Source organism: Eretmochelys imbricata, chromosome 6, assembly GCF_965152235.1.
Source record: "Eretmochelys imbricata isolate rEreImb1 chromosome 6, rEreImb1.hap1, whole genome shotgun sequence".
In the NCBI taxonomy this organism is placed as follows: domain Eukaryota; kingdom Metazoa; phylum Chordata; order Testudines; family Cheloniidae; genus Eretmochelys; species Eretmochelys imbricata.
This window is the reverse complement of record NC_135577.1, coordinates 65,608,016-65,620,772: the sequence shown is the minus strand read 5'-3', so window position 1 is coordinate 65,620,772 and position 12,757 is coordinate 65,608,016. Positions and strand designations below refer to the sequence as shown.

Here is a 12,757-nt window from a genome sequence, read left to right as displayed (position 1 = left end):
GCCCCCTGCCTCATGAACGCCCATGTGTGTATGTGTGTATGTATGGCTTTCTCTCTGTCCTGCTCCCCACCTCCAGATCCAACATCTTACCAGTTATGAGAGGGTGGGAGAAGCAATTGGTCCCTCAACTAAAATGTGTTTGATATCTTTGTGGCTGTTTTGCCCTTGGCTATTTCTGATTGGTCAATTCTTAGTCAGCTGATGAGATATTATTACCATGTGACACTAAACTATATGTGCTGCAGAAGTCACCTCCCACTAACCATCAGCAAGGTCCAACCCTCCCCTCCCCCTTCACTCCCTTGCCCACCCCCATCTTCCTCCTCTAATACTTTCCCACTCACCCTAAGAGCAACTACTACCAATGCGCCATATCCAGCAAACAAAACACTGCCCAAGGCAGCAGCAGGAATGGACTGCATGTGAGAATGGACTGCTGCTGCGTCCGCTCCAACCAGCCAACCCACTGTACATGGCTGTCTTTCTTGTTGTCCCTACAGGAAGACCGTAAGGGTTAAAATAGTAGATGAGGAGGAATACGAAAGGCAGGAGACTTTCTTCATTGCCCTTGGTGAACCGAAATGGATGGAACGAGGAATATCAGGTGTGAGATCCTTTTTAAAAACAAACCAAAAGCAACCAAACCCCAAATCCAAAAAAGTAACCCCTTCTTCTCCCTCCCACCCATCTTTTCTTCTCCTCCTCCCCCGTTAGATGAATCACCTTTTATTCTTTTTCCTCCTGTATTCTCGCTCTCACCCTGTTTCGGTGTCATCTCTGCCTTTTAGAGCCTAGCTTATTTCTGATCCTCCTTTTGTGCCATGCTTGGGCCTTGGGCCTTATTAATATCATCAGTTTTGATTGGTTTTATTTTGTTTTGATGACATCTTTGCTGCTACCCCTTCTCTCCCCCTAATGCCAAGACTGAAGGGAGTGAAAAAGAACCAAAAAGAATGTAGTGCATGGCTATCTCTTCAACTCCCCTCTTCAGTACTGTATGTCCCACAGTCCTTCCCTCCTTTGTCCCCAGTCCCTTATGGTGCAGCGTTGAATATTGTTGTTGGGTTCCTCTGAGTCTTTGCTAAAAGCCTGTCCTGCACAGCAGGGGAATCACAGTCACAGTGTTTTGGTTTTACAGTAATAATACTTTGCACTTCTCTAGCTTTTTTTCATCCAAGAATCTCCAAGCACTTCACAAATATTCATTCATGGAGCCTCACAACACTTCTGTGAGGTAGGTATGAAGCCTTATTTACTCCAGTAAAATGAGGCACAAGGAGGTTAAAGGACTTGGCCAAAATGACACAGCAAGTGAGTGGGAGAGCTGGAAAAGAACTCAGACTCTTGAGTATCCAGTTTTACCTGCTATACTATACTTAAAAATACCTGTATCTGTCTACCTGCCCACACACTCAACCTCTTCCTGTGCCACTGTAATAATCAGTGCGTCTTACCATCACCACAGTGGCTCAGGATCTGGCCCACTTTGTGTAATTTTTAAACATAAGCACCTAATGAAAGGATATCCAGATCTCCATTTTGGTATCTGAGCTGGGACCCAGGCAGGTTGATGTGCCTGTCTGAGCGTAATATGGGCGCAGTCCCATTTTAGGTGCTCCTGTAACAAAGATGCCAAATGGGGCAATTAAGTATCATGTGATTTTAGACTCTTCAAATATATCAAGAACGAGATGATTTCATTTGTCCCAGAGGGTGGCTATTAATGTAAGTCTAAGTCCCACCAGAAATGGATTCTGCTTTGGATGACTTGTGTTTTCGGGGGTGGAATGCATCCCTGCTGGACTCTTAACGTGAGTGCGTCCAAGGTCACCGAGAATTCCTCTCAAGGGCATGCCATCAGTGTCACACAGTGCAGAACTGGCTTAAACAAATGAGGGCTCCCCGGAGAAGCCATCTGATGGAGCCCCATCCTTACAAAGCCTAGGCTTTGTTGTGCTACCTGCCCAAAGCAACTCCTCCAGCATGGGGTTTACACAAGGCTGGTGGAGAGGAACAGCACTGGTGTGTGTGTGTGTTTGAAGATGGGGGCGTAAGGAAATAGTAGACGTGCAATTTCTGTTAATCAGAAGGAGGGCGATCCTTCTCTGTGCCACAGCCAGAGTCACTACAGACGGGGACATTCCTCAGCAGGCAAGAGCTGTTATTACCTCTGAGCCCTGTCAGAATGAGGGAGCTTATGCTCCACACCAGGTGCCATGGACCATGTATTACTGTTATGTGTGTTGCAGTAGCTCTCGGGGGCCCCACTCAGAATCAGGGCCTTGTTGGGCTCAGCACTGTGCATGTGTATAGGAACGCATAAGTAACTCTGGAGAACCTGCAACCTAAATAGACAAGACAGACAAATGGCAGCAGACTGACAACGGGTAGACAAAGTACTAAAGGTACATATCTTGTCAGCTACAGTTTTCTTATTTCCCCAAAAAGTTCTCCCTATTACTGAGCCAATGCTCCCGTCTTCCACGCTGATCACCCCACGGAAATGTTATCGGTTATCATGTGCACTGGGTTGGTGTTGAGAGGCCAGGAATGCATTGTGCTAGGCACTGTGGGAACACATAACAAAGACATGATCCTTGTCCAAAAGAGCTTGCCATCTAAGAATGTAGGGGAATGAGTGGGGTAGTGTGAGGTAGAAGTACCCAGTCAGAAGGCCCCTTTGTCACAGAAAATGCCTAATGGCCTCCTGGCCTCTCCCATCCCGCTGTACTTCTTGGTGGCAGCTCCAGCTGCTCTCCCCACCCCTACTTCATGGAGGGAGTTAAGGAGGCTACCTTAGAGACTCCCTGGGATGGGAGGAGAGGCCAGTGCAGCCTCTCCAGTTCCTCTGCAATCTTTGCATAGGTAACTCAACAGGGAGGGAGGAAACGGGTCACATCCCACCAGTATTTCAGACTGTCCCTCGTGGAGTGGTTCTCCATGTCTCAGGGGCTCAGTCTGAAGCCGGTGTGAAACAATAGCTCAGAGAGGTATGAATTGCCCCATTCATCTCAACTGGGTGATAACTTTTAAATCTGTTCTGGTGGGGCCCCCACTAACACCACCACACAGAGGACTCTTGGCCTGGGCACTTCACTGGCGACACCACCACATGATTTGGGTGAGATGGTATCACCCAGGGTCCCCCAGTGAGTAGATGGGGGCTCCTTTATCTGGGCGGAGGGGACACCCAGCCTGCCCCCCAAAAAAGGAGTAGTGGTGGGTCCCTTAGCAGGGCAACTCTTGGGTGGGTGACCCTGGCCATTACCAGCCCAAATGGGGTCAGGTCCATGATGCAGGACCAAGGCAATCAGGGATCCTCATGTTGGAGTGGGCCTGTCACCTTGGTTTGTCTTCATCTGCCCCTGCGGACAGTACAGTTCTCCTCTCGTGCACATGTTCTGAAGTCCTTCGGCTTCTTCTCCTCCTCACTACCAATGTAGAGCGTAATGGGGAGCAGTAGAAGAGGCACTGTTGGAAGTCAGTGGAGAGGAACTCAGCAGGACACTGCTGCACCTGTAGTGTCAGCCATTCATACTTGGATCTAGCACTGCCATAGCTTCAATCTGGCTGCGGAGAAAGGACCGAGGAAGGTACAACAAGAGAGAGCTCGCATAGGACTCTCTTCACCCCCACTCCTGTGAGAGGAAAGAGGAAAGACACCTTACATGTCAGGCAGGGGCTTGTGATAAAGGAGCAGGGCTAGTAGGTAGATGGCATGGAAAAAGCTGTGACGAGACAGGTGAGGGTCATGAGGAAGAAAAGAAAAACACTGTGATTTTTTACTCTGAAATGTAAACCCGTTAGGAAGAAAGGGCACCAAGATCTAGGACAGCAGCAGCAGAGGCTGAAGCCAAACAGGTTTAATTCAGTTCCAGTGAAGCAAGGGCCAGGCTGGTTAGTGACAGAGCAATGGCTTGTTGAATTTGCGAGTCATCTCTGACCACCTGAATTTTAAATTCTAGTTAGGTCAATTTGGTGGACTCATCCCAGTCCCATGTGTACAGTCTGTCTGCATTGCCAAATCACCATACAGTTAAGCACAAGTTTATTAGGGCCTTAATAGTAAGGGGTGCTGAAAGTTAGTACAAAGGTGAGTGGCAGAGCAGCATAGGGGAAGCTTGCTCAGTATCTGTCAACCTCCAGACGTTTCCTGTAGCCCCTCACTTCTATGTAGTACTGCCTGGGATGAGAAACATCTGCCTGGTGACAGGACATGACGTGATTCTTCCCTTGTTGAAATTCCTTTTGTTTCTTATCCCACTCACGCAGCAGCTTCCTCTAACCAGGGAACCATCTGCCCATTAACAAATCTCCAAATTAACTTAAATTGGACATTGTTTACATTGCCATGACGTTGTGTCATGTGACATTGTGACACTGGTCCACAATGACATGTTTCTTCTCTCATTTACACCAATGCAAATTGAATGTAACTCCATAAAAGACCATGGGGTTAAATGGTGTGAAACAGGTACAAATGAGGGCAGTGTCAGACCCTGAGGTCAGTTGGACAAACCCTAGAAGGCAGCTGACTGCCTCCATCCCAGCATTGGAGCACCTATCATCACCTCCATTTACCAGCAGGACATGAGATACGATAGAAGAGGATGGTGCACTTGTCCATTTATGAGGATTATCTGCAAATTTCCAAGAAACATGTCCACAGAAGAGGGAGAGATGAACACATTTCATTAGCCCCATTAGGGTGTAGCCAATGCAAGGGCTCAGCACTTAAAAATAAAGGGAAGGAAAGAGGGTTTCAATGTATTTGTACACTGTCACCCTCTTAATCCCATGAAATCTCAAAAGATTCCATGTACTGTAGAGTGCTCCCACAAGGGGGCACCATTTGGTTGGCTTTGATGAAGAATTAGATGGCACATAATGGTTTTGGATATAGAGCACCCAGCATTGATGTAGTGCAAAGTCCCCTACTGACATGTGACAAGGTCAACACAGACACATGCACCTGTGAGGCAGACAAACAAACACACGCAGAATCATTCAGTGACAAATATGCGCACACACACACACACACACATATAATTATGACTTGTATTATCACAGCATCTAGGGGGCCCCAGTCATGGCCAGGACTCCATTGTGCTGGGCACTATACAAACAGAGAATAAAAAGATGTAACCTCTTTGGTGACAGAGTCTAATATAAGACAAGAGACAACACAGGGATACAGACAGACAAGGGAATACGAGGAAACCGTGAGCCAGTATTGGTCAGCGTGATAGACTACACCCTCCCTGCCTAACTGTTGTCAAGAAAAAATGAGAGTCTTAAGGAGGAATTTGAAAGAGGATAATGAATTAGTTTTGCTGATGTTTACAGGGAGCTTCTCCCAAGTGTGAGGGACAGCATGGGCAAAAGCACAGATATCCTTCTCTGCAAACGTAACCAGTGGATGAGACAGCCTGGCATCAGGGGCTGGTTGGAGATGAGAGTCGTCATCTCGATAGACAGGGTGGGGATAGGCCATGAAGGGTTTGAAAGCACCCACATACTTATGAAGATACGCACACACAAAGACACATGTGCATGCAGATACACACCGCCACAAGGAGAAGCACACACGCATGTTAACATGCTAACACATTCAGGCATGCAAATTTTGCAAATGTGCACATTCATGCCGGCATATACATACATATGAAGAGCAAATGCAACGGTGATGGGTGTAATATAAAACCTGTATATTTTGGGGGGATGTGGGGATATGCAAACTTAACCACATACATGTAGGCACATGCTGGCATATGCAAATATGTAGAAGCTCCATGCAGTTACACATACAAACATACACTCACAGAGACCTACTCAAAGATGTGCAGGCACACACGCAAACATGCATGTTGGTACCATTTAATATTGAAGTCTGTCAGTACAACGATCACTATTGTCATCACGTAGCATGGGTCTTAATGGCTCACAAGGCCACTAAGAGAAACAGATTCAGCCACTCTTGGCAGGCCCAGGTAAAGTTGTTTTCGATTAAGAGTTTCTCTTTGTATATTCTGCTGGCATATTTGTACCCAGCACACGGGATGTGGTTTTCTTCAGCGTGTGCCCTTGTGATTGGTGCCCTCCATTTAGCTCTATTGCATGCAGGCTGTTCCCAGCATGCTGTCTGACTGTCTCACACTTCTAGATTGTCTTTCAAAGTGCCTTCAGAGCATTTCTTCTGGCCTCTGTGGGAGCACGAGCGTGTCCCTTGAATCAGCAGACTAGAAAGTAATCTTTTAGGTAATCGCCATTCAGGCTGTCTAGTGGCCAGAGCCAGCACATTTCAGTTGTGCTTTCACGATCGTAGCATCAATGCTAGTGATTTGGGCTCACCCAGATGCCTTGTTATCCGGCCAGTTAATTTTAAGAAATAAGTAATACTATCGTGCTACTCAGCACGATACAGGACACAATGTTCAGCAGAATATAGTCAATCCATACTTTTGGCTAAACTCTCCTACATATGTACCAATAGAAAGAACCAGCGAAAAATATATCTCTATATTGTATTTACTAGAGCTGAGGCTTATACTGGAGAAGTCTTAGTCCATTGATTGGCATCGCAGTTTACACTGGAATATGTACCTTTGCAGGCTCATGCTCAGAGCTTGGTATCTTTGTGAGGCACCGAGACACAAACTCATGAAATCTATCCCATCCCTTGTCCCACAAATGCTTTTTGCTTGTTGCATGAATGCCAGAGGGCAGACCCAGCTCCCATCAGTTTACCTGTATCTATCACAGCACTACTGTGTGACTGAAGAAGGCCTCTGCCAATCCATCTGCCCATCCCCTATTCCCTGTCCACCCCATCCCCAAAAATAAACTAAAGTGATGAATGGCCACTGTGGCAACAGCTACTTGAACCCACTGTGTGCTTTGATGGAGATCTTCTGGCAAGTGCCAGTGTTCAGCTGGAACTGTAGGAACTTAAGAATTGCAATACCAGATCAGACTGGTCATCCAGCTAGATCAGGAACCTGTTGCCAAGAATGCCCAGTATGATAGCTGGTCGAAACTTTTTTTTTTTAAGCCGAAAATTTGGTTTTCGACTAAAGGAAAATGTTCATGGAAAGTATCTGATTTACTTGGAATTTTATTTATTTATTATTTCATTGGAAAACCGAAAACTGGGAAGCAGGACATGTTTGGGGTTTCAGTGGAAAATTTTTCAGTTTTTTGATGAAAATCCATGGAAAGAAAAACATTTTCTGGCCAGCTCTAGCCAGTACTAGATATCTCAGTGGCAGGTGCAAAGATTTGTGTCGTGAATGACTATGGGACATCCTTCCCCTAGCTGGTGGATGTTTTCATTATCCATATAAATATCTAATACAGCTTTTTCCACTAAATAATTTTGTGTCACCTGCAACATTTGTCCCCTCTCTTCTCAGTCCCTTTTCCTGATCATTAATAAATATATTAAACAGCCTCACTACTGGTGTGGAACCTTGTGGCACCTAACTGTTAACCTTTTCGCCCTCACGGAAATAGACTGATTATTCCTATTCTTTGTTTCCTGTCCCTTAGGCAGTAAAGAAATGATAAACTTTACTTTACACTCCAGAGCTACTTAGTTTCTTGAATAGCCTCTTGTGAGGGACTTTTTCAAAGACTTTCTGAAAGTCCAAATAATCATATCATGTAACTCTCCTTTATCAGCTATTTTGTCAATATGCTCAGAGAATTCAAATCGATTAGAACAGAGTTAGTGTTGGTATCTTGCCAAGGTCCTGTGATGAAGGCTGATAGCAATTCAACAGGGGCATATCAACATGCAAGGGGCACCAATAAAGGTAACTCTCACTTCAGTTTGGTAGTACTGAAGTGGATAAGCAAAAAACTAATAGGAAATGTGCATTTCCTGCCCAGGAAGTAAGGCCAGGGGGATGGGGAGGAGGGATGTTGGTTCTCTCCATTCTGCCACCTGCCCCCAAGATTTCCTACTCTTGTTTCCCTCTCCTTTTCCAAGAAGCTAACTAATGGATTCTCGTGGCTGCATCTGTTCCTCTTATTTGTAGTGACGGGGACCAAATCCCTGTCAACTGAGCATAGCAGGATCTAGAAGCCTCCCAGCATGTTGAGCCACCTGCCTGGCCAGCCTTCTGTCAGGACCTTTCGAGTGTCCCTCTTCGTTAAAAGGTGACATCTTTTGGTTTCACGGTTACTCTCCAGGTGGCTCTGTTGTCACAACAGCTCACCATTCAGACCTAGGTATTTTGCTACTTACACCCCTGCAGCGCCTCTCTGGGTTCAGAGAAGTCCAGGATGTCTGTACTCTGGTCACACATCAGCCTTAACAATTTTTGTGCACTCCAGGAGCAGAGCTTGGTTTCCTTTTTCTGGGATCCAATTCCCACCTTTTGCTTACTCTGTAGTTAACCCCAGAGTGCCACGCAGAGCACACATTTGGAGTTGTGAACAACTGCAGATGAGACCACTTTGGAAGATTCCATTTGATGTTGCCCAAGTGTGGGGATCATGCTTGGAAAATTACAAATTCATGCTGGTTATTGAGAGCCCTGCTTGGGACAATTCACTTCACAGCAGATTGGCAAAAGACTGAACTTCAGGGATAGTAGGTGAATGCTGATTTTGGACTATTCCACTTTACAGAGGGGTCAGAATACTTCTTGGAAGCTTCATGAAAAGTTGTTTACTGCAAGATATGCCTTCACAGCAATTTGAAACTCAGAATCCCTCTTAGAAGATTCTTCTTCACGGACAGTGGTTTTGGAACCCTATTCCACCCTTCCTAGTGTAACCCACACATCTTCTGGGTGTGATGTTCTGTCCCATCTAGTGGCACCGAGACCACTTAGAGAGAGAGAGATTAATGAGTTTGCTCTACAGCCTTAGCTAACAGCCAGTTGCCTTTTAGCTCATGCAGTAGAGGCTCATGCACTAAGCTCCAGAGGCCCCAGGTTTGATCCTGCCTGCCAACAACCAGGGTCTGTCGGTGTTACGCTAGCACGGAGCAGGTGGGATGGATGTGTCTCTTTCAGGGATCCGTTTAACAGTGGATAGGCCAAGCATGGAAGACTCCACTTCGTAGAGAGAAGTTGTGGCCGAGAGTCGTAGTTGGAAGGTTCTGTTTCATGATCAGTGGATGGGAATAGTTCTGGGAAATTTTAATTTCTTTTTCCAAACAGTCCTCTGTACCCCATCAAAAATTTACCTTGTGGGATTATAATTTCGCCCTGCAATATAGTGACAGAACCAAATTTGTTTTGACAAGTCTCCCGATGAAGGGAATGGGTCTGATTTTTCTCCCTTAAAGTCACGGAGTTTTGCTATTGACTTTAGAGGGAGCCGAATTAGGCCTAATGCAGTAACATTTCTGACTTGTTTAACTTGCTCAAGGACATGTTTAGTTCTTTATGGTTCTTTAAGGAAAGAGCACACTCCTGCTTCCAGTTTCATAGAGTCAAAACCTGTAGACACCTTCGTATGGAAAACCATTAATCCATAGGCACATAGAGAGCTCACTGCTCCTGAAGCTCAGCCTCTTAAAGTTCCTCTGTCTTCTCAAGAGTTACAGTAAATTGCACAGAGATGCTAGCCTCTGGCAATTTGATGTGTGCTGTCACTGAGCTTCTTTCAGGTGCTGGTACAATCCTGACAGTGCTGCTCTCACTTCTTGTTGCTGTCAGTGACTATTGTTGTTGTGCAAACCTGAGTCTCATGAAGACCCCACTGCTGCTTCCCTCCTTGCATCACTTTCCTCTATGGACACTCTGCATCTAACAGTCCAAGGGTACCCTTTCTCTTTAAAGGCTCTCTAGGAATAGAAATTAGAAAACATTTAGGCCATGTCTACATGAGCACATATGTCGGCAAAACTTCAGTCGCTCAGGGGTGTGAAAAAACACCCCCCCCGAGCGGCATAAGTTTTGTTGGCTTAAGTGTTTGTGCGCACAGCGCTATGTTGGCGGGAGACGCTCTCCCGCTGATACAACTGCGGCCGCTCATTGAGCTGGTTTTATTATGTCAATGGGAGACCTCTACACAATTGCTCTTACAGTGACACAGCTGAACCGATCCAGCTGTACCACTGTAAGCTTGTAAGTGTAGACATGGCCTTATGTTAGGGCAAGCCTACACTAGAAATGCTACATTGGCGCAGCTACGCCGCTGTAACATGTATGGTGAAGACACTCTGTGCCGATGGGAGAGCACTCTCCTGTAGGCATTAGTCCACCTCCATGAGAGGCAGAACCTACATAGCGCTGGTGTGGACAGCCCTTAGGTCGCTCTAACTTGCATCGCTCAGTGGGGTGTCTTTTTCACACCCCTGAGCAACATAAGGTAGATTGACTGAAGCAGTAGCATAGACCTGCCCTTAATATTTTTTACAGAATAAAATTTGGGGCCAGTTCTGTGGTGAAGGAAGCAGTGATGAAAATGACACAATGAGTTGGAAAGTGGATGCAATACACATTTAGCACAATGCCAGATTGGTATAAATTACATTATTAGTTATACTGATTTTCTGATCTACTCTCATGCTGGGCCAAAGTCACCCTGGGGGCAACCTTCATTGATCTCAGTGGAGTTACACCAGGGAGAACGTTGGCCACAGATGTGTCACCTACACAGTAGCATTTGGCCCATGAGCTTCATATTATATAGAAAACACAGACATTATAGATATTAGATACTGGCCTGGGCTATGAAGTTCAGATACCAATTACCAGACCCTAGAAAAAAGCAAGTGTTCAGATCTGGGGCTTTGGTTCAGCCTATTATAAAAACAAGCGAACAAAACCGGCTCAGGGGGTCTGGGATCCAGGGTTTTGATTCAGACCCAGGCCAAATATAGCATCATGCAACTGCAAAAAGAAGGCAACTTCAGTAAATAGGAAAGCAAAGCTCCCTCTGGAAAAGGATTTGTATCAGAAAAGTTGTTCTTGCATGTCTCGGCCATGCCACCATGCTCGTCTGCACTCCAGCCAAACTCTCCTTCAGCTGATTGGATTCTCACTGGCTCTTACCTCTCTGCCTGGAATCAAACCAAGCAAGAATCAAAGGCTATTTACCCTGGAGTTGTCATGATGATTCCGTAGTTGCCAGGTGCCCCTTTCGGAACCTTAGGTTACTCTGGAGTTCCGAGCCTTAAAGGACCGGCTCCTTCTTGCTTCTGATACAGTGTTTGGTATTTTGCAAGTGATCGTGGGAAACATTTCATACTAACAGGATAGTCCTTGCAGCTTACTTAGGGGTATATGCGGAGGCCAGACATACATAAGGAGGAAAACATCGTGTGTTAAATTCATCCCTAGGGTACTCTACCGGAGCTCTGGAGATTATACTAGGGATTAATTATTTTAGCTTTATATACCTTCTATCTACTCCATTTTATCATTGAAAATGGAACCCTCTGCCCTGCCTGCTCTGTCACGGTCTGGAAAAGGATATATTGACCACATGGATTCATGCCTCCTGGGAATTCAGCAGGAAGTAGACTTACTGCTACCTGCTGTGTCCGCCATATCATGTGTTCATCTCATCTCACCTCCGGCAAGGGTTAGGCAAGGGACACCCAGGGTTGCTATTATGATGCAAGAGCTGAGCTCCTTTCAGTGGCTTCCGATCGTAATATGGTTGTCAGGCACCTAAGAATACCCTAGACACGAATAACAGTAAGGCCACACTGCTGGAGTGAGGTGCATTGGCTTAACTGTGTCATGACCAGTGACTAGAAGAGCAGAGGGCACTGCAGATCAGGAGTGAGGTGCACTGGCAGAGGTGTGTTAGAGCCCCAGATCCAAAAGCAGAGGGGTGCTTCAGATGCACATTGGTGTGTATTGGCAGAAGGGCAGGGGGATCCAGGACTGGATTGGCAGGGGATGTTACAGGTCATGGCTAAAGTACATTAGCAGGTCCATGTGCAAGAAGGAAGCTACTGTCTGTGAAATCTTGTTCTTGCTTCTGTGAACTATATTCACTCAGAAAGATAAAGATAAAGCAATCCCCTGGCTTCCTGTTCTGTATTCTTGATGTTTCATTCATAGCTTTAGAGGCTTCTTCAAATATTCATGTATCATACCATATCATAACTGAAGAAGAGAAAAACACTTCTTTTGCAGGCTCAGAAGCAAATGAAAAGTATAAACTCAAATCCCAGAGCACCAGAATACGATAACAGCTTTATGAAACATGAAAACTGGCAATGTTTTTATAATCATTGTAGCTTAGGGGACCAGTAATATTTCACTATTAGATTAATTTTGAACACTGACTCTACACACTGAAATAATGTTTCTACTTGTGTGAAGAAATTGAATTACATTTGTCAGTGCTGTGCAGAAGTCCAGAACTATACCAGCGAAGGGGCACTGAAGTGCCTTCAGCTGAAGCTGTGTGGAGACTCAACATTAGAAATGAACAGAGCGCTGTAGGTCAAGGTTGAGGAATAGTGCCAAGGCTGTGTGGTGGTCTCAGTCCAGAAAAGCAGGAGCCGCTACGTATCAAACTCGAGATGAGTTAGCAGAGCTCAGGCCCCTGTTGTTACCTGGGGTTTCTGTACCCAAAGCTCTTGGTAACTTTTGCTCTAGGTGAGGCAGTGGCAGGAAATAAATCAACGGCAACAAGGCCGTCTGACTGAGAGGTGGCTGGCATAAACAGCACAATACAAGAGTGCTTTCACTTAAAGCTTTACTTTATTTAGGCTCCAGCACTTACACACGTCCTCAACAGATTAGTAAAACGCCCCCCAAAATCCCAAATTCATATTTAC

The 12,757-nt window shown here is 45.7% G+C and overlaps 1 protein-coding gene across 7 annotated transcripts in view; it reads left to right on the top strand.

The window, feature by feature from the left end:
• SLC8A3 (solute carrier family 8 member A3) overlaps window positions 1–12,757 on the top strand; it is a 144,868-nt gene that overhangs the window by 97,292 nt on the left and 34,819 nt on the right. For 3 of the 7 annotated variants that reach the window (XM_077820245.1, XM_077820249.1, XM_077820247.1), the window contains exon 2: window positions 501–604. The exons of 2 other annotated variants lie outside the window; for them this stretch is intronic. In XM_077820245.1, coding sequence (XP_077676371.1) covers window positions 501–604 — 104 coding nt within the window. Of the gene's footprint in view, window positions 1–500; window positions 607–5,189; window positions 5,223–12,757 lie in introns of all 7 variants that reach the window. 2 more of the 7 variants (XM_077820252.1, XM_077820250.1) reach the window with 2 other exon arrangements.